We start from the raw sequence: 24,412 nt of genomic DNA on the forward strand, positions 1-24,412 counted from the left end.
CGAGACGGGATTGAGGTTCACAAGGACGAGGTGTTAGCAATTCTGGAAAGTGTGAAAATAGATAAGTCCTCTGGGACAGATGGGATTTATCTTAGGATTCTCTAGGAAGCCAGGGAGGAGATTGCAGAGCTTTGGCTTTGATCTTTATGTTGTCATTTGTCTACAGGAATAGTGCCAGAAGACTGGAATTAGCAAATGTTGTCCCCTTGTTCAAGAAGTGGAGTAGAGACAACCCTGGGGATTATAGACCAGTGAGTCTTACTTCAATTGTGAGTAAAGTGTTTGAAAAGGTTATAAGATTTATGACTTATAATCATCTAGAGAGGAATAAGTTGATTAGGGATAGTTAACATGGGTAGGTCGTGCCTCACAAAACTTATTGAGTTCTTTGAGATGGTGACCAAACAGGTGGATGAGGATAAAGCAGTTGAAGTGGTGTGTATGGATTTCAGTAAGGCATTTGATAAGGTTCCCCACGTTAGGCTATTGCACAAAATACGGAGCCAAGGGATTGAGGATGATTTAGCGGTTTGGATCAAAAGCAGGCTAGCTGAAAGAAGACAGAGGGTGGTAGCTGATGGGAAATGTTGACCCTAGAATTCAGTTCCTAGTGGTGTACTGTTTTGGATCCACTGCTGTTTGTCATTTTTATAAATAGCCTTGATGAGGGTGTAGACGAATGAGTTAGCAAATTTGCGGGTGACACTAAGGTCGTTGGAATTATGGATAATGCTGAAGGATGTTGCAGGTTACAGAGGGATGTAGATAAGTTGCAGAGCTGGGCTGAGAGGTGGCAAATGGAATTTAATGCAGAAAAGTGTGAGGTGATTCACTTTGGAAGGAGCAACAGGAATAAAGAATACTAGAATCATGGTAAGATTCTTGATCGTGTAGATGAGCAGAGAGATCTGTGGTTATGTGCAAAGATCCCTGAAAGTTGCCATCCAGGTTGACAGGGTGGTTAAGAAGGCATACAGGGTGTTAGCTTTTATCAGTAGAGGAACTGAATTTCGGATTGTATATGAGTCTGGTGTGGCCGCACTTGGAGTTTTGCGGACAATTCTGGTCACCACATTATAGGAAGGATGCGGACGCTTTGGAAAGTGTTCAGAGGAGATTTACTAGGATGGTGTTTGGTCTGGAGGGAAGGCTGAGGGACTTGAGGCTGTTTTTGTTATAGAGAAGGTTGAGAGGTGACTTAATTGAGATTAGATTAGATTCTCTACAGTGTGGAAACAGGCCCTTTGGACCAACTGGTCCACACTGACCCTCTGAATAGTAACCCATTTTCCCTCTAACTAATGCACCTAACACTACAAGAAATTTAGCATGGCCAATTCACCTGGCCCGCACATCTTTAGATTGTGGGAGGAAACCGTAACACCCAGAGGAAACCGAGGCAGACACAGGGAGAACATGCAAACTCTACACAGACAGTTGCCCGAGGCTGGAATTGAACCTGGGACCCTGGTTCTGTGAGGCAGCAGTGCTAACCACTGAGCCACTGTGTCGCTGTATAAGATAATTAGAGGGTGAGATAGGGTGGACAGTGAGAGTCTTTATCCTTGGATAGAGATGGCTGGCAAGAGAGGACATAGCTTTAAATTGAGGGGTGATAGATATTGGACAGATGTCAGAGGTAGTTTCCTTACTCAGAGACTACTAGGAGTGTGGAATACACTGCCTGCAGCAGTTGTAGACCCGTCAACTTTAAGGACATTGAAATGGCCATTGGATAAACATGTGGATGAAAATGGAATAGTGTAGATTAGATAGGCTTCAGACTGGTTCCACAGGTCGGTGCAACATCAAGGGCCAAATGGGCCTGTACTATACTGTAATGTTCTATGTTCTGTGTAACTACAGCCCAGTTAGTTTAATGTCAATGGTAGGTATGGTTCAAGAGGAAATAATCAGGGAAAAATCATAGTCACTTAGAGAACTTTCAGTTCATTAAGGACAGCCATCAAGGATTTCTAACTGGTAGATCATCCTTGTTTCATTGATGTTTATTGTGGCTGAAGTAACAGAGAAGGTTGATGAAGGAGATGGGATGGATATTCACGCTGGGTCACAATGTTGTGGTTCATGGAATAGAAAGATCTGTATCAACGTAATTACAAAATTGACTGGAGGTTGGGAAACAAGTGGTGTTCCCCAAGGGTCAGTGATAAAACCACTCAATAACTTGGATATTGCAGTTCAGAATAAAAATATATCAAAATTCGCTGATGTTACCAAACTCTGGCGGTTACAAATAGTGAAGATTATGCAAATCAATTAAAACAGGACATGTATAGTCTCTGGAGCAGGCTGACATGTGAAAGATGGGACTTACACAGAGACGTGTGAGGTGATAATATAGAGAGGGACAACAGACTTAATGACACACATTGTGTGGGGACAGAGGATCATGTAGTGCAAAAGCATTTATAAAATGTATACATTTGTGGGAGGTGGCCCAAGCCTAATTGCTCGTCTCATCAGTTCTTTGAAGGTGGTAGCATGTCAGGAGAAAGTAAGAATGTAAGCAAAACATTGGAGATGAATTGAATTAGATTTATTGTTATATACTCGGATGAGTGTGGTGAAAAGTTTATAAGTCACCACCTCGAGGGCCATCTTAGGTACTAAGGTACCTAGGTACAATCCTTAGCTACATAATAGAGAAATGAAGAAAAATCGTTACATTACAGCTACACACCGTATAACCATAGCTCAGAAAAACAAGAAGCAAAAGGACAAACATCACAGTCTGTCTGCGAAAGCTGTCCACAGCAGGTCAGTGCAGGGGGCCTCCATGTAGTCTGACCCCTGGCTGCCGCCACACTCCACACTGAGCCGCTAATTGCTGGGATCCCTGCTTCTGGCTGCTGGTCACCAGTATCCCAGCTTCAGGTCACCGGTATTCCCTGCTCCAGCCACTGGCATCTCCCCCAACTGCCATCTGTGCTTCAGAGGCTGGGTGTCAGAGGCTGCCATTTTACCCGATGTTTGGGCGTCATAAACAGAGGGATTTTGTACAGAAGCAGGGAAGTCATGCTGGACTGTCTGAAAGCTCTGCTGGTTGATCACATTTAGAGATCCGTGTTCAGTTCTGGCACCACACCTTAGAACGGATGTGGGGGGTACGGGAGAGCGTGCAGGGAAGATTTTCCAGAATGGTTCTAGGGAAGAGATTATAGTTGCAAGTGGAACATGTAGATTGACATGGGGAGTTATGGAGGAGACATGGGGAGTAATGGAGGAGACATGGGGAGTTATGGAGGAGACATGGTGGTTGAATGATGAGTTTAAAGAGCTATACAAACAGGAACTGAACTGGGGCTCCTGTCCCAGTAAATGGAGGTGAAGCTTCTGACCTGCTGACCTCAACATCCATCCACCTCCGCTGTCAGTAGCCCTCACCCCAGACTGTACCCAGCTCTGAGAGACCGAAATTCCAGATGGATGGGCTGAAGTTGAGAATCCAAAATCAGAATGAAAATTCAGCACCAAGTGTCTATAGCAGAATGGAAAGAATGGGCCAGATCTTCCATTATTGGGATTGTTAATGATTAATATTGCTGGTGTATGTTGGGCCTGAGACAGCCCTGACTTACACACACACCATGTAATTCCCAGGACATTTCAGTGTCTGATGAGCTGATTTGTGCTGCCTGGAACCCTCACTGACCTCCGTGTCAGAGACTTGGATGATGTCTACAACACATAATCAGATCTGAGAATTGTTATGCAGTTTACCCTTCAATGTAACCCTTTAGTGAACAGTTCAACCCAGCCCATCATTGTTCAAACCAACAGCACACCCCTTGACCTGTCTACACCCCCAACACCCCAACTTTCTAAACCAATTACCCTCTCACACCCCACTCACTCACTCAGTTACCCGCTCACCAACTTTCTCTCTCATATACTACCCTACCAACCAGTGATGCACCCACCCAGTGTCACCATTGAAATGTGGAGACCTTTAAACTCTTAGCAGGTGCTAATGTTGTAAAAGGGGTCAGTTCTCTCTCTGCTGCTCCTCTTTGTCAGTTATCTCCTGGATCCCTGAGCTGAGCATTTGTTAATGCAGCTGATATCAGAAAATCCATCAGGAAAGGCCCAAAACATTAAGAACATGATGATTACTGCTACCATAGAGTTATAGAGGGCTACAGCACAGAAATAGACACTTCAGCCCATTCAGTCTATGCAAAAGCAGTCACCTAACTATTATAATCCCAACACTTAGCCTGTATACTTTGTCAATAGTGATAAATACAGTATCACCTTAAGATGATGTGGCTCACTATGTTTACATTTCTGTTCTGTAACTAATATAACTCTTTAAAAAATATGTTGAGGACTTTTCTTTTCAGATGAGATACTTCAATCAGTCATTTCCAATAATGCAAGGAAGAGTCTTCAGTTGTCTGTTACTGTTTGGTTTTCACACTGTGCTGTCAGGTAAGTAATCGAATTGTTACTGCACGTATTTCTGACACTTCATTTTGGAACAGGCGTTTATTCACCATCTTCACCATGTCACTTGATGGCATCATTCAATCTGTTCCAGTTGCATTCAGCAGCATCTAATTGCACAACTTGATGTTGAGCAAGTTCCCAGAGAAGACCATGGAAAAGGGTGTACAGATACACCCTAAACCTGATCTTAGCTTTTCTCTTCGTAGATACTGATGTCCTGCTGTGTTTTTCCAGCATTTTTTTGTTTCAGATTTCTATAATTAGTGGTTTTTCTTTCTTCTCATTATTGCTACCACTCAGAAAATTGAGAAAATTGCACCAGCCCTTTCTTATTGTCCTAATTCCCCATTTCTGTCCAGTTTATGTAAACTCATGAACACAATAAAGAATTTTTCAAAGAAACAGTTTGAAAATTTCATCCCCTCTTTATTTCTGTGAGAAGTTCCTTGACCTGGCGTTTGGGTTTCTGCCAGAATCTGGCCAGTGTGGCTCATTGCTAAATATACATTGTGTTGGATAAGCACATTTTCTCTGCAAGTAAAAACCAAATTTAACAATGAAAGGAATTTGTACAGAGTAAAGTCATGCAAATGGGAAATAAGTTAAATAACCAAATAACTTGTTCAAGGTATTTAATGATTGAGGAATGTTGCTGCAACATTGGAAAATATTTTTAAACATCTGTAAATAGTGTTGTGGGAGCCTTCACTCCCACAGGAACAGGCACACGACACTTTGATTAATATCTCATCAAAAAGGTGACATGCCCAACAACATAATACTCTCAGTATTCACTAAAGCTTCAGCTGAAATCATTGCTGAAGTACAACAGTGGGACTCCAGTGTCAGAAATTAGTCCCTTTTCATCAGATTTGTGCACTGTTTCCAGGTTAAGATTTGCCATAATTTCAAATACCTTTATTCCTTTATATTTCTGCAATCTCTCCCATTCACACCCAACATTCCTCCTAATGTATTTATAGGTGTACAGGTAATTTTTTGAAGTGTGTGGCCATGCGTGAGTACTAATTTAAAGGGGCCAGTATTTTGCTTTTGGACACATTCTTGTTACTGTGCATGTTAAAGGGAATACTGCTCACAACCTTTTGGGAGGTCTGTACTAATCTGATTCTGCTCTGTTTGGTATTCCCAAATTAAACTGCTTTATAATTGGTGGCAATACCTTCACCTACCTAGGCCTTAATCTCTGTAATTCCTGTTCAATCTCCCTGACTCACTACCTTGCTTTACCCTTTAAAAACCTTTCTCAGAATTTGCTTCCTTGAACATGCTCTTGGCTGTCTGCTGTAATCTGTCTAATATGGGTAACATTTTCTGCCCTGGGACACTTCCATATGATATAAACAAATGCTTTTATTTGAAACAATGAACAAAATTGAAGTGTACACACAGAGGCTTGTTGTTGAGTAATAAAGGGATAAACTGAGGAATCAAAAACTGAAATTGCTGGAGAAACCCAGCAGGTCTGGCAGCAGCTGTGGAGAGAGAAACAAAGTTAATGTTTTGAGTTCAGAACATCTGAAGAAGAGTCCTGTCAGAGTCAAAACATTAATTCTGTTTTCCTGTCTCCACAAATGCTGCCGGATCTGCTAGGTTAATCTCTTCGAGTAAAAAATGAGGTCTGCAGATGCTGGAGATCACAGCTGCAAATGTGTTGCTGGTCAAAGCACAGCAGGCCAGGCAGCATCTCAGGAATAGAGAATTCGACGTTTCGAGCAAGGACTTATGCTCGAAACGTCGAATTCTCTATTCCTGAGATGCTGCCTGGCCTGCTGTGCTTTGACCAGCAACACATTTGCAGCTGCTAGGTTAATCCACCATTTTCTGTGTTATTTTCAGATTTCCAGCATCTGCAATATTTCTTATTCTCAAAGTGAGGAATACTATTAAACTGGAAATAAATCAGTTTCATCCAAAACGTAGAACCTGTGAGGAAGCTGAAATCACTGCTTCTTGTGCCTAAGAACGGCTTTACAGCCAAAGACATCATCTGGAACGATTTCCATATTATGTTTTCCGTTTCTTCTTCTTCAGAGTTGAGGATAACTTGCTTCTACTTCTCTGGGGTTCTGTGGTGTCTGAACAGTCCTGGAGCCACAGACTTTGCCAGAGGTGGGGCATGTCATGTTTGAGGAGGATGGATGGGTCTCTCTAGATACTGTTTCTTCTCCAGTTTGTGCATTCTAGGACAAACAATTCCAGTGTGTCAGTGGGGATATTGCATTTGTTTAGGGTGGCTTCTGGGATGTCTTTGTAGTGTTTCGTCTGCCCTCCTAGTGGTCGCTCACCATGGTGGAGCTTGGAATAAGAAGTTGTTTAGGAGATCCTATGATGGGCATGCAGACAATGTGGCCCATCGCAATACATCGTAATTCATTTATTTTTGTGAATCAGAAATTTGAGATTACTGGTCAGGATTCCTCTTTTATCAGCCAATCTATTCATAGTGAACCAGTCGGTTTGTAAGAAATCTGTGGGAAATAGTTACAATTTATTTTTACAATCTTTGTTTATTTTAGGCTATTATATGTTTTCCAAATTAATGACTTCTAGTGGAATTATCAGAATAAAAAAAGGGAACACATGCCCTATAAAATACCTCCCTGGAAATTAAATCTGTTCCTCTATTGAGAAAATTGACTGTTTTCAATCTTGTATTTTGCAGAGATATTCGATGTGTTTGTACCGGATGATCCCATCACAGTCTCTGTGGGTAAAGATGTTGTACTAGAGTGCCAAGTGGTCCCAGATATATCTCTGGATACCATAGAGGTTCGATGGTTTACATCAGATTCAGCTTCACCAGTTCATCTATACACTGGAGGACAGGATCGGCCTGACGTACAGGACAAAGATTATCAAGGGAGGACAGAACTGTTTAAAGATGAGTTTCCCCATGGAAATGCTTCTCTGAAACTGAAGAAGATAAAAGTGTCAGATGAAGGGAATTACACGTGTTACATTGACTCCAAAACACACCATGATCAAGCAGTGATAGATCTGAAAGTTGAAGGTTAGTCTTTCTCATTTTAAACCACTAATGGTCACTGAATATAACACAATATTTAGTTTAAAAGTATTTTAAAATCATGAGTTGCATATAATAAGCTGAATGATCCTTGGAAATGAAAACCACAAAATATGCGCTGGAATACTGGTCATAAATAATTCAAACTACTGTTAGCAGCTCAACCTGGAAGTGTTAGAGTGCAGATATAACAAGTGATTAGGTAGGCAATAGAAATGGACTGTTGTTCATTGCAAGAGAAAAGAGGTATAAAAGTGGGAATGTCTTGCTACAATTGTCCAGAACATTATAAGACCACATCTGGAATAATATGCCTAGTTTTGATCCCGTTATGTAACAGAATCATTGATTTAGATGCAGTTCAGAGAAGGCTCACTCCACTGTCACCCGGGATGAAGGATTATCTTTGACAGAAGGTTAAACTGGTTGGGTCTATGTCCATTTTGGAGTTTAGAAGAGTGAGAGGTGATCTGATTGAAACACTTAAGTCTTGTGAGGACTTGACAGGGCAGATGCTGAAAGGATAATTCCAAATATGAGGGACTAGATCTGGGGGACACTATTTAAAATTAAAGATGGAGATGAGGAGAAATCTTTTCTCTCAGAGGGTCATTAGTGTATGAAATAAATGTCCTCGAAGTGGGGAAAATGACTTTGTGGAATTTGTACTTGACAAGGAAGCCAAATTGTAAATGGGGGATGGGTTTGTATCTAGGAAAGCAGGGTTGAGGCTATAATCCAATCAGCCACAACTTTATAAAGTGGTGGAGCAGGCTGAAAGGACTGAACAGCCTATTCCTAATCTTGTCATACATATGCTTCGACCCCTTTGTTGTTGGAAGTTTAAGTGCCGTTGCTTGTTTTCCTTTGATGAGGATTCAAATCCTCACAAGGCAAAGTTGGAGAGGTGATGCTTGCACTCACCAACGGAGCCCCAATGCGGGTGGGTGGACAACGTTGTTAGGCAGGCTATGAAAGACAGTGATGGAGCTAAAGCATGGATTGTGCCTTCTTTATTCAGAGAAAAGGATATAGCCGCTCGATTGGTTCTGCAGCAAGTGGTGAGAGTGACCTCTGCATAGTCCTTATGGAGGCAGTGTCCTGCCTTCACATTGAAAATACCCTCCGGAGATCCAAGATGGCGGCGACTCAGCAAGTCTGAGTTTACAGTGCTCTTCCCAAAACCTGGGTAAAGTGAGTTACTCACCCCCACCACACTTACCAAACCACCCAAAAAAAATTTCTAACCTTAATTAGCTGCTTACTATTATATTTAAGCAGTTTAATATTAAGTGGATAATGAGTAAACCAAAGGGATCCCGCAGCTCTCAGAAAACAAAGACCCCTCCCCCACCCTCCTCTCCTCCTCCGGCTGCAGCTGATGTAAAAACAGGCCTTGAAGAGATGATTGCCAGGCTGGAAACGACACTCGTCAATTTCATCGCAGAATCCAGACAGAGATGGAACTCATTCGAAGAAAAGTTACAAAAGCACAGCCAGGCTATTGAGGAACTGCAGGGCCGAGTGGAGGGGGCGGAGCTAAAGGCCACGACCTCCGAGGCTGCAGCACAAACAGCTGCAGAACAGGTGCGAGCTCTGGAGCAGAGAGTCCGGGCCTTTGAAATCTACATGGATGACCTGGATAATAGAAATCGGAGAAAGAATATCCGTCTTCTGGGCCTCCCTGAACAAGAAGAGAAGGGACAGTTAGCAGTATTTCTGGAGCGATGGCTGCCGCAGCTTTTAAACCTGGGGGCTGAAACTGACCGGGTAAGGGTGGAGTGGGCCTACCGGGTCGCAGTACGCGGATCTGGCCCAAACCAGCGCCCACGCCCGGTCCTGTTCCGGCTGCAGAGTTATAGGGAGAGGCAGATACTCCTGGATGCCTCCAGAAATCTTGGAAAGGATCCTAAAGCCATGATTCATGAAGGATCCAAGATTATGTTATTTCAGGACTTCTCCCCGGCTTTGGCACGAAGGAGGAAGGCGTTTGATGAGGTGAAAAAATGTCTAAGGAACTTAAATATTCAATACACCTTACGCTACCCAGCGACGTTATGCTTTAACCACGAAGGATCCGAGTATAATTTTAGATCACCAGAAGAGGCTAAGGAACTTTTAGACTCGTTTAAATAAATCGTAAGAGACAATTAATGTTGGCTTGCCTCTTCCACACTCCGTGGGGAGAAGTGGATACTTTACTCTACTTTACTTTTGCTTCTGGGAGCAGGGTTGTCTTCCCTTGCTATTTTATGTTATTATACTTAACTGTAATTTGTTGGAGTTGTAATTTTATAGTTATGTGTGTTTGTACGTGGCATTGATGCTATCAGAGATACTCAGGTATGGGTGGGGAGGGGTGGGGGTGGCGCGCTCACTGTTAACTCTAGCTCGGTATTATATCTAAATCCTATTAAGGAGCACCCGGGTCAAGGGTGGGACACTGTTTGGGAGAGGATATGGTGGACCTTTAGAAAGGAAGTAAGGCCCCCTGAGAACAAGGGGGAGGATCTCCATTCAAACATGTTTTTTTTTGTTCTTATTGTTTGGAAATAGTTTCCTTTTTATTATACTGTTATGAGTGTATTAGAGAACATTTTCTCTTGTTTGAAGGATGTAAGTGACTCAACTATACACTCTGGATAATTGTGGATTAGATTAGTAGTTAACTGAGTTTCATTGTTTTTCTTTCTTCTTTAGTATCATTCCTTTGAATTTTGATGATTATATATTTAAGATCTATTTTTATATTAATGTTTGTGCTTGAAAGTTCTGTTTATTTTTGTAAATCTGTCAAAATATTAAATTTCTAATAAAAATATCTTTTAAAAAAAAAAGAAAATACCCTCCATCATGTTGTGTGACACTATCACTGTGCTAAATGGGAAAGACTTCAAATAGATCTCACAACTCAAGACTGAGCATCCATAAGGCACTGTGACCGTCAACAGCAGCAGAAATGTACTCCATACAATCTGCCGTATTATGGCCTGTCATGTCCTTGACTCAACTGTGCCCATCAAGCCAGGGGATCAATCCTGGTTCAATGGAGAGCGCAGGGAGGCATGTCAAGAGCAGCCCTATGCATACCTAAAAATGAGATGTCAACCCGATGAAGCTACCAACCAGGACCACTGGCCTGCCAAACAGCGTAGGTAGCAAGTGATAGAGCTAAGCAATCCCACAACCAGCAATCATATCAAAGCTCTGCGGTCCTGCCACAGTCATAAATGATGGTGGACAGTTAAACTGGAGGAGCTGGCTCCAAAAACCTGCCCATCCTTAACGATGGAAGAGCCCAACACATCATTGCAAAAGGTAAGTTCTATCCCCAAGGAAGTTCTGTCTACAAACTGGGTCGTCAACTTCCAGTTGCCTGTTACTTTAATAAACCACCATGTTTCCATGCCAACATATCTGTCTCTGGCATTCTGCAGTGCTCCAGTAAACCTCAGCATGAGCTGGAAGAACAGCACCTCCTTTTCCATTTGGAGGCTCTATAACTTTCTAGACTCAATATTAAGTTCAACAACTTTAGTGCCTGAGGTCTTCCATGTCCTTACCCCAACCTCCACACATCAGGCCTTGTTATCACATTGTCTGTCATTACACACAACCCATTGTTAGTCACTAATAATTTGCATTAACAGCTATTCATCCTCCCAGCCTGCCTGTTATCTACTCCTTTGTCTGTCCAACTATTCTTTGAGCTCTATCCCCACCTATCGTTTGCTTCTTACCCCCTTGCCCACCTTATTTTCTGTGTATAAACCAACATTTCCCTCGCTCTTCTGAGTTCCAAGGCAGGGTCATTGGACCTGAACCATTAATTCTGATTATTTTTCACAGATGCTGCCTAACCTGCTGAGCTTTTCCAGCAGGTTCTGTTTTTGATTCTGATTTCTAGCATTCACATTTCTTTCGTTTTTTTTATTAATGTAGACTGCTTTAGCTTTTCACAGACCAGCCCCTCCCACTTGGAAACTATTTCTTATATAAATACTTCTAATCAATCTCTTTGGACATGTTATCACCACAATCTCTGGGGAAGATCGGATTTGAACCTGGACCTTCAGGTTGACTACTAAAACCACTATCACTTCGCCATCACTGCAGTATAATTGTGTTATCACTGTAACACAAATCATGCCCAAATCTTTCCCCATTTAATAGAGTTGCTCTTTAACACAATTAGAACATGCACATTGACACACACTTCTTCCCCACCTCACCGGTTAGTAAGAGCATGATAGATCTGACTGTGATCTCAACTCCACATTCTTCAAGTCTTCCCTGATCATCTTTAATTCCTTTGATAGTCAGCAATCTATGTCCCTGTACCTTAGATATATGTAGTGAACCTGTTGGCCACTGTTCTCAGGGGAAGAGAGTTTCAAAGACATAGCTCTGAGGGGAAGAAAATGATCTTTGTCTCATCTTAATTCCCTTATTTGTCCAAGTTTTCACAATTGTCTGCATAAAACTCAAGAAAATTTCTTCTAAAACTTTGACATGCTTTTTATCAAGATTAGAGTGGAGTTGGAGAAGCACAGCAGATCGGGCAGCATCCGAGGAGCAGGAAAATCTACGTTTCAGGCAAAAACCCATCATCAGGAATGAGGCAGGGAGCCTCTGGGGTGGAGAAATAAATGGGAGGGGGGTGGGGCTGGGGCGTAGGTAGCTAAGAGTACAGTAGGTGGATGGAGGTGGGGGTGAAGGTCATAGATCAGAGAGGAAAGTGGAGCGGATAGATTGGAAGCGAGATTGGCAGGTGGGACAGGTCATGAGCATGGTGCTGAGCTGGAAGTTTGGAACTGGGGTGAGGTGGGGAAGGGGAAATGAGGAAACTGGTGAAGTCCACTGGGGTTGAAGTGTTCTGAGGGGGAAGATGAGGCGTTCTTCCTCCGGGCGTCGGGTGGTTAGGGAGTGGCGGAGGAGGAGGTCCAGGACCTGCATGTCCTTGGCAGAATGGGAGGGGGAATTGAAATGTTCAGCCATGGAGCGGAGGGGTTGATTCTTTTTATCAAGTCAACTACCGTGACAAGTGCCAAAGTTTCAGCAGGCAGAGTGCTTTTTAACTAATCTCCTTAGTTTCTGGGCTTCTCAAACCAAGGGATAACATTTCCTACTTTCTCCCATCAGGAATATCATGAAATCAGCTGAGTTTGAAAACCCATCACAAAGGTTTGTATGAAAGGCATCACTGAGAATAGTCTCTTTTATATTCGAGGGATAATCCAATGATAGAAACTTCAGCACATATTTCTCCAATTTAGTGTTTTAACTATTTCTTTTTCCTTAAAATAATTTTGATCTTTGGAAGTTTCATTTTTCTTAATAGGCTAAATCTAGATTAAACATCCACAATGTGTAACAAAAACATTTGCTGATTTGTAAGTAATTTTCTGATAGTTCACTAAGTTTGTTAAGAAGCAGTGGCTTGATTATATTACAGAAGTTGTTTCATTAGATAAAGGAGGTATACTTGTGGAGATGGTTCACTGATACCAGAGGACAACATGTTGGGTGTTGGGTGGAGCATTCTGGTCTCTCACTGAGGTGTTGGAGAACTCTTCCCTCTGTCTTCCTCCTCCTCTTCCATCTGTTTAGTGAGGACTGCGTGATCAAGACTGTTTCCTGGGGACTGCCCAGTGAGAACTGCAAGGTCTGTTTGATGAGAACCCTCCAAGAAGAACTCCCCTCTGTGCTCAGCACTTACTGTTTTATCACATTTCTCAGGGCATGTAGCTTGTACTGTGTCTGAATTGTCTGAACCCTTCTGGGGTTCAGACAGCAACACATGGATCAGATAATCGTTTCCTTTGCCCAGCCTTCATCTGAGGGTTACTTTACCATTCTTCCTAAAAATAGATACTTCTTACGTATGAAAACGACACACTGATAATTGGGTGTGTTTGGTACCAGATGCTAGTCTTGGGCATCATGCCCTCTATGTTTCTTGTAACTCTTCCCTTTGCTTTCATATGCTAGAATTTTCGAAAGTTAAGTACTATTATAATAGCTGAGAAATCTCATGCTACATAGTAAGTATGAGGAAAGTTCTTGAGGGATCCCAATATTCAAAGCAACAATGCACCTTCCACCAGATGTTAGTAATACTATGGGTCACCAGACCTCATTAAGAGTTCACAAGGAATTATGATGCTTCACTTTAGGTGGCCTGGCCCTAAAGTCCCTCAAGAGCCAATTCCTCAAGAACTGTCCCACTGCTCACATTCTGATGGTTCACCTTCCTGTCCTGGGACAATACATCTCTTGCTTCTTGAAAACTGCAATCTAACATTTACACGTGGGCATAGCTCCAGATTTTCACAAGCAGTTGAGGATGTTTTCTTAGCTCTAACCTGGTTTAATTGGATGAAACGATTATTCTGTGCCAGATTCCATCCCCTGCTGACAGCTGAATGAATATTTGTTGGTCTGCACATTTTTCAGGAGCCCTGAATCCAATGCTTGGTTGCCATTTTATTCGTTGAACTTCTGAGTTCTGACTGAATGGTATAACAGTTAACAGTTATTTTCTGCACAGAGCTTACTTTGCTCAACATCCACCATCTTCTCCAACTAATGGTGTCACTCCAAACTTCTCTTCAGTGATCTCTGAACTGGTTTTGAGTGACCAATTGAAAGCTTTCAATCAGCCCACCCTGTTCCTGGCCAAAACTGATTGTAGATAATTTTTGGGAACAATCCAATGTAGCAGCCAGCTGTGATGTTTCCAGACTGGAATATTCCAAGGTCAGGAACTATATGCGGAGGGACATAGTAAAGCTTGGGGCAGTATCCAAGTTTTTCAGCCATAGTATACCAAAATCCAGAAAATTCCTAAGACTTCTCAGCCTGTATATTTAACTGAAATTACACTTAAAAATATTAACTGTAATTGTCAATGTACTGAGTTACTGAGAATTCAAAGGAAATACTTGGTTTGCACCGTTTGTAATGCTTTCTTAGAATGGTCATGTTCTTTACTTTCACAAATTTAATGAATAAGATATATTTTGGAAAAGGTCAGACAACACAAATGTCCCTTTCTTCAGACTGTACGCTGCATTATATTGCCCCACAATAGACTGTACACTGGCTAAATGCACCTGGGCTGGGGCTTTTTGTAAAACTAACATTACTGGGTTCGGTCTGCATGCAAAGCTCCTGGGCATTCTCTGCATCATACTGCTTCCTTTAGAATGGTGAAATGTCTGAAATCACCAAAAACAGATTGAAACAGTCTGAACACTCCCAGATGTAGGTGAGTACAGACAGCACTAATGTTAGAATCTGAATATATTTGTAATGGGGCAGCCATTGCAATCCATAAAACATAACACCAGTGCTGTTTGTGTACCTTAGGGTGGAATTAGAGATGGGCTGCAGAGTTCTGGAACAACACAGGTGGAAGCTGATGAAAGGCCACGAGTGGTGAGGAGGGTTTCTGGAAGGAGTTTGGTAACACTGAGAGATGACATTTTGGTGTTTAGTTGTGGGGTCATGGTTTGTAGGTTTCTGCCTCAGTCTGTCACAGGATCTTCTGCCATACAGCCTCAGGGTTGTCTTTGTTGGTGTGTTTGATGTTGTCTAAAATGGAATAGAGAGCTACTACTGAATAGTAATTTAAGGAAATGGAAACCATTGAGAATACAGTAGCTGGTTTTGGTGAAGGTGAGATGAAAGAGTGCAGAATGATTGAGGATAATATTAATGATCTGATTGATATTCATTGATATCCTCCTGGCTGAGAATCAAGGGTCAGAACTGGTGGTGATGGAAGAGTTTGACACATTATTGACCAATCGATATTGCATGTTTTAGCACTAATGCAAAAAGTTAAAATTACAATCCACTGACTTTAATATTGGGTAGTCAATAAAAGAATAGTTAGTTCACTGTTAATACATAACAGCCTAAAATTATTATGTGCTATTGAAAATAAACAATTACAATTTAATATGAACAGTCTGAATGACTGAAGAAATTATACTTACAGAGTTTGGAGACTGGCCTTGGGTTCACGTGGAGGAAAGCAGCAACGAAGGACTTTGTGTTGTGTGTCAATCAGACGGATGGTATCCTGAGCCACTGATTCACTGGGTAAATGGGAAAGGAGAAGATGTGACAGTACAGTCTGAAACAGAATTCATTAAGGACTCCACAGGCCTCATCACCGTCCAGAGTCGTATTAATGTTACAAGTGATTCTGTAAACAAGTTTTCGTGTTTCATGGAAAACCAGTTTTTGAGCAAAATACAAGAGGCTCATCTCCAGATATCAGGTAAGTGTGAGTTCAATAATAAATGTATGAACTATATTTGTCCCCTCCTGAAGACACTAACTCAGACTGAGTGTGGATTTACGAGCACTGATTAGTCTCTGGACCATACCCAAGGGGCAGCTTTTTATATTTAAGCCTAAAAGGTTGAAAAGCTAACAGACCATCCACAAAACTGAAGCTGGGCCTAATGTGTCCATACCCAATGTCCTCATTTCATATTCCAGCTTTGGTCTCTGGATAGCAATTCGGACCAAGTGTACTGAGTATTATGGTTTTCACTGAATGTTGTTATGAGAAACAAACATTTATTCTTAATTTTAACTGGAATCCAAATGAATCCAAGTTCTATCAAAACAATGAGGGCGCCATAGTGGGTAAATGCTTAGCGCTGCTGGCTCACAGTACCAGGATTCCAGGTTCAATTCCAGCCTCGGGCAACTGTCTGTGTGGAGTTTGTACATTCTCCATGTGTCTATGTGGATTTCCTCTGGATGCTCTGGTTTCCTTCCATAGTTCAATTTAAGCAGGTTAGGTGAATTGGCCCTTCTAAATTGCCGACAGTGTTTGGGGATGTGTCGGTTAGGTGCATTAGTCATGGGAAATATAGGGTAAGATGATGGGTCTGGGTAGGATAGTCTTCAGACGGTTGGTGTGGACTTGTTGGGCCAAATGGCCCATTTCCACACTGTCGGGGTTCTATGAGTAAGTTCTTATTAATACTGGTATTACTTACCTTTTTAATCTTGATAGAAACAGCAGCTGAGATTATTGGCTGAGAATTGATGAAGTGTTGATACTTTGAAGAAGAACTCAAATGTTTGTTTCATATTTTTGGGTCTTGCAGATCAAATATTGATTCTGTTCTTTTTAATCTTAGATGAGTTCTTCCCCAGAGTCCGTGCTTGGCTTGTCAGTTTCTGGGTGTTTGTCGTCCTTGTAATTATGGCTATTGCTGTTGATGTAATGATCCACAGAAAAGAGGACAAAAAGATTAAAGGTAGGAGCAAAATAGGACTTTAAAACATGACATTTGTATTTGTAAACTGAAGTTTAAATCGATAGACAACTTGGAAATGAATCATAATTGTAACAGATTCTTAATCATCTGAAAATTATTCTGAAATGGAAAGAGTGTACTGTGAAGTGGAATTTTATTTTTATGCTTTCAGGAATAATCTCTTATTCAGCATGCTGCTTCTATGATAAAGATAGAAATATTATGTAACCTATCTGTGAAGCAATAAGCCTTTTATGAAAGTTTAGTTTTGGGATGTGAATCACTGGGCTAAGGTCAGCAACTGTCATGTTGTGGCTGTACAGGACATTGGTTAGGCCACTTTGGAATACTGCGTTCAATTCTGTTCTCCTTGCTGTGGAAAAGATATTGTTAAACTTGAAAGGGTTCAGAAAAGATTTCCAAGGATGTTGCCAGGTTGGAGGGTTTCAGCTATGGGGAGAGGCAGAATAAACTGGGAATATTTTCCCCAGAGGGTCTGAGGCTGACTGGACAGCATTTATTGCCAGTTACTAGTTGCTCTTGAAATGGTGGTAACGAGCTGCCTTCTTGAACCGCTGCAATCCATGAACCGCTGCAATTTATGGGCTGTAGGTTGACCTATAGTGCCACCACAGAGGGAATTCCAGGATTTTGACCCAGCAATAGTGAAAGAACAGTGAAATATTTCCAAATCAAGATGGTCATAAGCTTAGAGTGGAACATGAAGGTAGTGGTGCTCCCATGTATCTGCTGCCCTTATACTTCAAGATGGAAGTGCTCATGGGTTTGGAACATGCTGTCCCAGGACCTTTTCTGAATTTCTGCAGTGCATCATGTCGATAATACACACTACTGTTACTGAGCATCAATGGTGGAGTGAATGGATGCCTGTGGATGTAGAGTCAATCAAGTTGGCTGCTTTGTCCTGGATAGTATTGCGCTTCGTGAGTGTTGTTGGAGCTGGATTCATCCAGGCAGGTAGGGAGTATTTCATGGCACTCCTGACTTCTGCCTTAGAGATGATGGACAGGCTTTGGTGAGTCCAGAGATGAGTTACTTGCTACCTTATTCCTGGCTTGTGACCTGCTCTTAGAGCTGCTATGTTCATGTAGTGAATCTAAGTGAGTTACTGGTCAATGGAAACCCACAGGATGTTAATTTTGGGGGATTCAGTGATTGTAACACCTTTGAATGTCAAGTATGGTGGTTAGATTGTCTCATATTGGTGATGGTCATAGCCTGGTATTTGTGTGATGCGAGTGTTACTTGCCACTAATCAGCCCAAGCCTGGCTATTGCCCAAATTCTTTTACATTTGAGTATGAACTGCTCCAGTATCTGAGGAGTCAGGAATGTTGATGAACATTGTGCAATCATTGGCAAACATTCCCACTTCTGACCTTATGATGGAGGGAAGATGATGGATGAAGCAGCTGAACTTGGATCTCTGACACTACCCTGAGGAATTCCTGCAGAGATGTCCTGAAGCTGAGATGACTGACCTCCAACAACCACAGCCATCTTCCTATGTGTCAGGTGTGACTCCAACCAGTGGAGAGTTTACCACTTGATACATATTGATTCCAGTTTTGCTAGAAGACCTTGATGCCACATTTGGTCACCTCTCACCTAACCTCTGGAATTCAGTTCTTTCGTTCATGGTTGAACCAAGGCTGTAATGAGATTAGGAGCTGAGTGGCCCTGGTGGATCCCAGACTGAGCATCACTGAGTAGGTTATTGCTAAGCAGGTGCTGTTAGATAGCACTGTTAATGCCATCTTCCACTTTATTGATGATTGAGAGTAGACTGGTGGGACAGTTTTTGGCCAGATTGGATTTTTTTCTGCTTTTTATGTACATGACGTACCTGAGCAATTTTCCATATTGTTGGTAGATGCCTGTTGTAACTGTACTGGAACAGCTTGGCTAAGGGAGCAGCAATTCTGGAGCGCAAGTATTCAGTACTATTGCCAGAATGTTGTCAGGGTCCATAACCTTTGCAGTATTCAGTGTCTTCAAGCATTTCTTGAAATCACATGGAGTGAAGTGAATTGGCTGGAGACTGGTGTCTGTGATGCTGGAGGAGGCTGAGATGAATCATCCACTTGGCTCTTCTGGCTGAAGATTGCTACGAATGGTTCAGCCTTATCTATTGCTTTGTTGGTATGGGATGGAATAAGCAGGAAAGCAAGAAATGATTTTGAGTTGAAAGTTGTGGAAGCCATATGGGTGCAGGTAAGAAATAAAAAGTGGTAGAAGACATGCTCAGAGTACTCTCCAGGCTCTCTCACAGTAGCTATGTGGTGGGACAGAGAATAAACCAGGTGATAATGAGTGCTGTCGATCCCTCTTGGGATCAGACTATTCTGTATCTGGTGATGTATAATGAAGCAGATTTATTAAATGATGTCAGATCTAAAGATTCCATTTGAAACAGTGGTCTTATTGAAGATTTTATTATTCATTTTGAGAGGGAGGAATGTGGGTTGGAAACATCAGTGCTAAGCTTAAGTAAGTAATTACAAATGAATGAGACAGGGCAGGCTGGAGTGGACTGGGAAAGTAGCTGAGCAGCAAAGATAGATGAGGAGCAATTGCAGACGTTTAAGAAAATAGTTCATCGCAAACAATAAACACCTACTTCAGTGAGGAAAAAGAATTCTGGGAAGAAGATAAGCCTGCTACAATTAACAAGGGAAGTTTAAAATAACATCAAACTGAAAGAAAAAATGCATGTAATGTGACAAAGATTAATGGTTAGCCAGAGGATTGGGTAAGTTTGAAATGCCAACAAATGATGACCTAAATCAACTTTTGAGGGTAAACTTACAATTAATTTCAAGATGGACAGTAAGTGCTTCATTCAATTTATGAAAGGTAAGAGAGAAGCCAAAGTGAATATATGCCCCTTAGAGGATGAGGCTGGGGAAATAATAATGGGAAATGCAGGAAATGGTAGAGGAGTTGAATAAATACTTTGCATCAGTCTTCACCGTAGAAGGAACTAACATTTCTAAATACACAAGGGACAAAAAGCGAGGAGAGGAACAAATGTACCACACTCATTTAAAAAGAGGAAGGAGTCAAAAAAAGCACGTAATTAACGAGTTGTCTTCACATCTGTTATTGGAAAAACATTAGAGTCTATTATAAAGGATATATCAGCAGAGCATTTAAAATTAAATAATATGATTATGCAGATTCAGCATGGCTTCATGAAGGGGAAATCATGCCTGACAAATTTGTTAACATTCTTTGAGGAGGTAACTGGCAGGAGAGATTAAGGGGATATTTAGATTTTCAGAAGACCTTTGATTAAGTGCTCTACATCGGGGAGACCAAACTTAAACTTAGGGAATGGTTCACCGAGTATCTCAGCCAGGCCACTTGGGCCAGCAGGAGCTCCCAGTCACCGCCCATTTTAATTCTCTTTCCCACTCCCTTTCTGACATGACAATCCTTGACTTCCTCCATTGCCACAACAAACCAAACCGCAAATTGGAGGAACAACACTTCATCTCCTGCCTGGGCAGCCTACAGCCTGGAGGACTCAACATTGAGTTCTCCAATTTCAAATAACCTTCCTTCCCATCCCCATAATAACCTCTCTTCACACACATAACATTGGTTAGGCCACTTTTGGAATACTGCATTCGAGTCTGATCTCCCTGCTATTGGAAGGATGTTCCTAAACATAAAAGGGTTCAGGAAGGATTACAAGGATGTTCCCAGCCCCTCCCCCTCCCTTCCACTCCTTCCTGCAGCCAACCGGATTCCTTCCTCCCATTGACCAATCCGGTCGTACCCTCTACCCCTATCCCCACTTCACCAGCTTGCCCCCACCACCCTTTGTATCTTCAACTGCACCCACCCCCACCCCCAGTTATACCCGAAAAGTTGATTCTCCACCTCCTCATGCTGCTTGGCTTGTTGTGTTCTTCCAGTCTCCTGCCTATCTTGTTGGGCCAAATGGCCTGTTTCCACACTGTGGAGATTCTATGATTCTAGTCTCATCAGCCAGAGGAAAGATCTTATCTACATCCACCCTGTCATGTCCTGTCCTGTGAGAATTTTGAAAGTTTCAGTGAGGTCACTTATTATTCTTCAAAACTCTTCGGGTACAGAATCACTGTCCTCAATCCTTCCTCACAAAACAATCCCACCATCCCAGGGATTAGTCTGGGGAACCTCCAAGTGCACCCTGTCCTTGGATAGTGAGATCAAAACTGCCCACAGTACTCCTGGTGAGGTCACAACTGGGCTATGTACAAGTACTGTTATGTTATTCAGGTGGATATCCTCAATAGGTATGGGTTACTACCGGATTAAACTACAGTACCTCGGGCATATACCTGAGGCCGTTACCTGTCAAGTTTACCAGTGGTCCCTATTGACTGTATGGTCCTGATAGCTACAAACTCGGCTGGGTTTATCGCAGGTCTCTAGGTCCCTTCAGTTTATCCTTTCACCTAGGAGTGAGAGGGATTCACTTTAAGTCAATCCTAATGCCTTCTCAGCTAAGTTCTAGACTTAACATACCAACACAAAGGTAAACATATCTTATCAAATAAAGGCGAATACGAAGTGTGTGGTGTAAAATATAATAGAAATTTATCAATATAATAAGTTGAATACTCACAATCAGATGTTTTCAGTTAATCACAATCGTTACAGCCTTTTTGAATGTTCTTAAAAGATACCTAGGATAAAAGCAGAGCTTAATACCTGAGTGTCCCAAATGGGATCTTCTTAGACTAGCGTGTTTCAGCTAGTTGGTTCAGATTGTATCTTCTTCAGGCTAGAATGCAGTGCCTCAACCGAGAATCTTTTAGGCAGGCGTATTTCAGCAAGCTCTTAGCCGTCCGTATGTTTTATCCGATCGGTCTGTATTTTGCACAAATGTGTCTTTTCTGCAAGCCTGGTGGTTCAGAGGATGGTTGGGTGACTCATTGTCTGTGTTTCAAGACAAGAGTGAGTTCTGTCTGTTTTAGCTCTGCTTTTATCCCTTACAGTCTAAGTTAAGCAATTACATCATTTGTTTAAAGAACTGGAATCTCAAACTGTGCCTCGGTCAGCATTGTTTAAAGGTCACGTTAAACACTTAATTAGCTGAGAAAACAATAAGTAGCTGATAAGTAGCTGGTAAAGAGCAGCTGCTACGTAGTCATAATTATACTTAATTGTTGCTAGGCTAAAATACAATAAAGAGTTAATAGTATCATTGTTGCTACAATCTAATATAATCAGGTAAAATTCCACAGAAGAATTGAGTCTTTTCATGAAGAAGTAGACGGATCCCATGACACTTAACGAGTTAATAGCATCATTGCTGTTAAGCTTAATCTTATACAATATAATATAATCAGGTAAAATTCCACAGAAGAATCGAGTCTTTTCATGAAGAAGTAGACGGATCCCATGACACTTAACGAGTTAATAGCATCATTGTTGTTAAGCTTAATCTTATACAAAATAATATAATCAGGTAAAATTCCACAGAGGAATCGAGTTTTTTCATGAAGTAGTAATGGATCCCGTGACATCCCCCTCTTGAAAAGCGAGATTTCCCCATGTGTCTTTAAAAAGTTCAAATGATAGCTGAACAGAGTTCTACAATGATTGTTGTACCAATAGCAGCATGTATCAGGAGTTTTTCGTTTTTCTGCGCTCCATTATTGTTATCTTCACTTTATTCATCGGCGGTGTAGTTTGTTGCAGTTGACGCTCTTATTATGAGAGCTATTGTGAGTAAAGCGGAAAAGGCAGCATTAAATCAACGCATACATTTCATTTAATTATGCAAAATCATTCTGAGTCAGACTTCCCATGGCGGGTTTCATGATCAAATTCAGTTGTTGGGGTTCCGACGAATTTCATCAGTGGATTTCGTTTCCAATCATGTTGGTGGTCAAAGAGCCGGACCTCTGGTTTCCATGTTGGTTTTGGTTCGGGGCCTTGACAGCCATCGTGTTTCCAACTGTACCATGAAGTTCATCCGTTTTGGTCTTTCATTCAGAATCCTCATTTTGTACTCATGGTAGTCTTTGAGATCCTGTTTGCGGTCTCTTTCGCATGCCATGTACGGGGATATTTTGTGTTGTCTCCGGAGTTCCCTCAGGAGGCAGTCATTGTATCCAGGTGGGTTCTTATATTCTCTTTCCGTCCATTTCCAATCATGGGTCGGTGATGTATAAGTTACCACCGTTTCTATGGCTTTAGGTGACCATGTCCATTTTGACCATTCGGTTATCATATCGATTTGTGAATGAGGTAACAGTCTGTTGGCTTCTCTGGTTACGTAATTAAACACGTCTTGTTTTATGTTGGATCAGAGCATGTTTAGGTCAGTTAGGTTTTCTTCATTCTGCTTTTGTAGTTTTGCAACATAGTTCAGACAGTCCACAAAGGTATATTTTCCTATGGAGAGTATCATTAAGTGTTCAGCCAGGTTATGGCCTCTTCTACGGTCATACTGTACCATATATTCTTTTGAAAGGGGTGTTTGTCGAATGCGTTCCCCTTTGATCAAATCTGGGTCTGGCAACATCTTTGTTGGTTTGCATACAGAAAGTAATATGTTCATATTCAATTCTTCGAATAGCATTGAGCAAAATGTGCATATTAGTCTCTGTGCCTTTTTACGTCCATTACAATTTAAACATTGTCAAATGTTGTGTTCTTTTAGAACTGTTCTTGGCTCAGTCCACCATCCGTATTCCGTGTGGTGTTGGTTTCCTTCTTTCTAGTTACCCATTCTTTAATTTTTGGATATTGATAAAGGAATATTGAGGTGGGTTTTTTTTCGCATAGATGCAGAGGGTTTGTTGAGTTCCAGTAATGTAAGTTTTTGGTTCCATTTTGGTACACAGGTTTTCTGTGGTTTTGGTTTCTTCCAAGGTGGTAGCTGCTTGGACTTATTTTGTTTTTCTGGGTTAGCGTCACCCAGACACGGGTCGCGTCTGTGTTTCAAAGGTTTGGTTTGGTTTTTGGTTTGGACAAACGAAGGTTTATCCTGGTTCGAGGTCTGTGTTAAGACTGAATGACAGACAATTAATGTTTTTAGAATCAAGTGAATGGTAGCACAATAAATGGCCCATTCTGGTTCGTAATTAAAAGATATGATTATGGTTGAGGAGATCAGTGTTAAAAACGATCCCCATTCTCCCTTAGTAATTCCAAATTTTCTTTGTTTAAATTCAAAGCCAATCATAATTGTGAGAATTAGTCCTATACCTAGGGTCAAATGGACCCATTTATATTTTACCAAGCCCCAAAGGAGCTGGAGTCCTTTCAGAATGTTTCCTCCTATAATGGGTAGGTGGTGGCAGTAGGCGTCCCATAGACTTACGGGCATGACTACAGGGCTAAATTGTTCTTTCATGTGGGAGAAAATATCACATTGGTTCGAGAAATTCCCATTCCTTCACAATAGTTCAGAGGGTATTTGGTTGTGGTTTCATCCATGCTTGCCAGTCGAGGAAGCAGAATGTGGTTTATTTTCGTTCTGGAATCAATCCCTTGATTAATGGCTTGAGAAATGGCCAAATTACGACCACAAACACCCAGAGTAGGATAAGTCCCACTAAGAGCGGTGTATGTTGTTC

At 41.6% G+C, this 24,412-nt stretch overlaps 1 protein-coding gene across 9 annotated transcripts in view; it reads left to right on the plus strand.

The window, feature by feature from the left end:
- The window catches only part of LOC132832503 (butyrophilin subfamily 1 member A1-like), a 63,642-nt gene that overhangs the window by 11,138 nt on the left and 28,092 nt on the right, over positions 1 to 24,412 (plus strand). For 6 of the 9 annotated variants that reach the window (XM_060850564.1, XM_060850566.1, XM_060850572.1 and 3 more), the window contains 5 exons: positions 167 to 269; positions 4,368 to 4,455; positions 7,160 to 7,507; positions 15,528 to 15,812; positions 16,690 to 16,809. In XM_060850564.1, the coding sequence (XP_060706547.1) occupies positions 4,368 to 4,455; positions 7,160 to 7,507; positions 15,528 to 15,812; positions 16,690 to 16,809 (841 nt within the window). In that variant the 5' untranslated portion in view covers positions 167 to 269. Of the gene's footprint in view, positions 1 to 166; positions 270 to 4,352; positions 4,456 to 7,159; positions 7,508 to 15,527; positions 15,813 to 16,689; positions 16,810 to 24,412 lie in introns of all 9 variants that reach the window. The other 3 variants (XM_060850567.1, XM_060850571.1, XM_060850565.1) reach the window with 3 other exon arrangements.

The sequence above is a fragment of the Hemiscyllium ocellatum genome, chromosome 35, assembly GCF_020745735.1.
Source record: "Hemiscyllium ocellatum isolate sHemOce1 chromosome 35, sHemOce1.pat.X.cur, whole genome shotgun sequence".
Lineage (NCBI taxonomy): Eukaryota > Metazoa > Chordata > Chondrichthyes > Orectolobiformes > Hemiscylliidae > Hemiscyllium > Hemiscyllium ocellatum.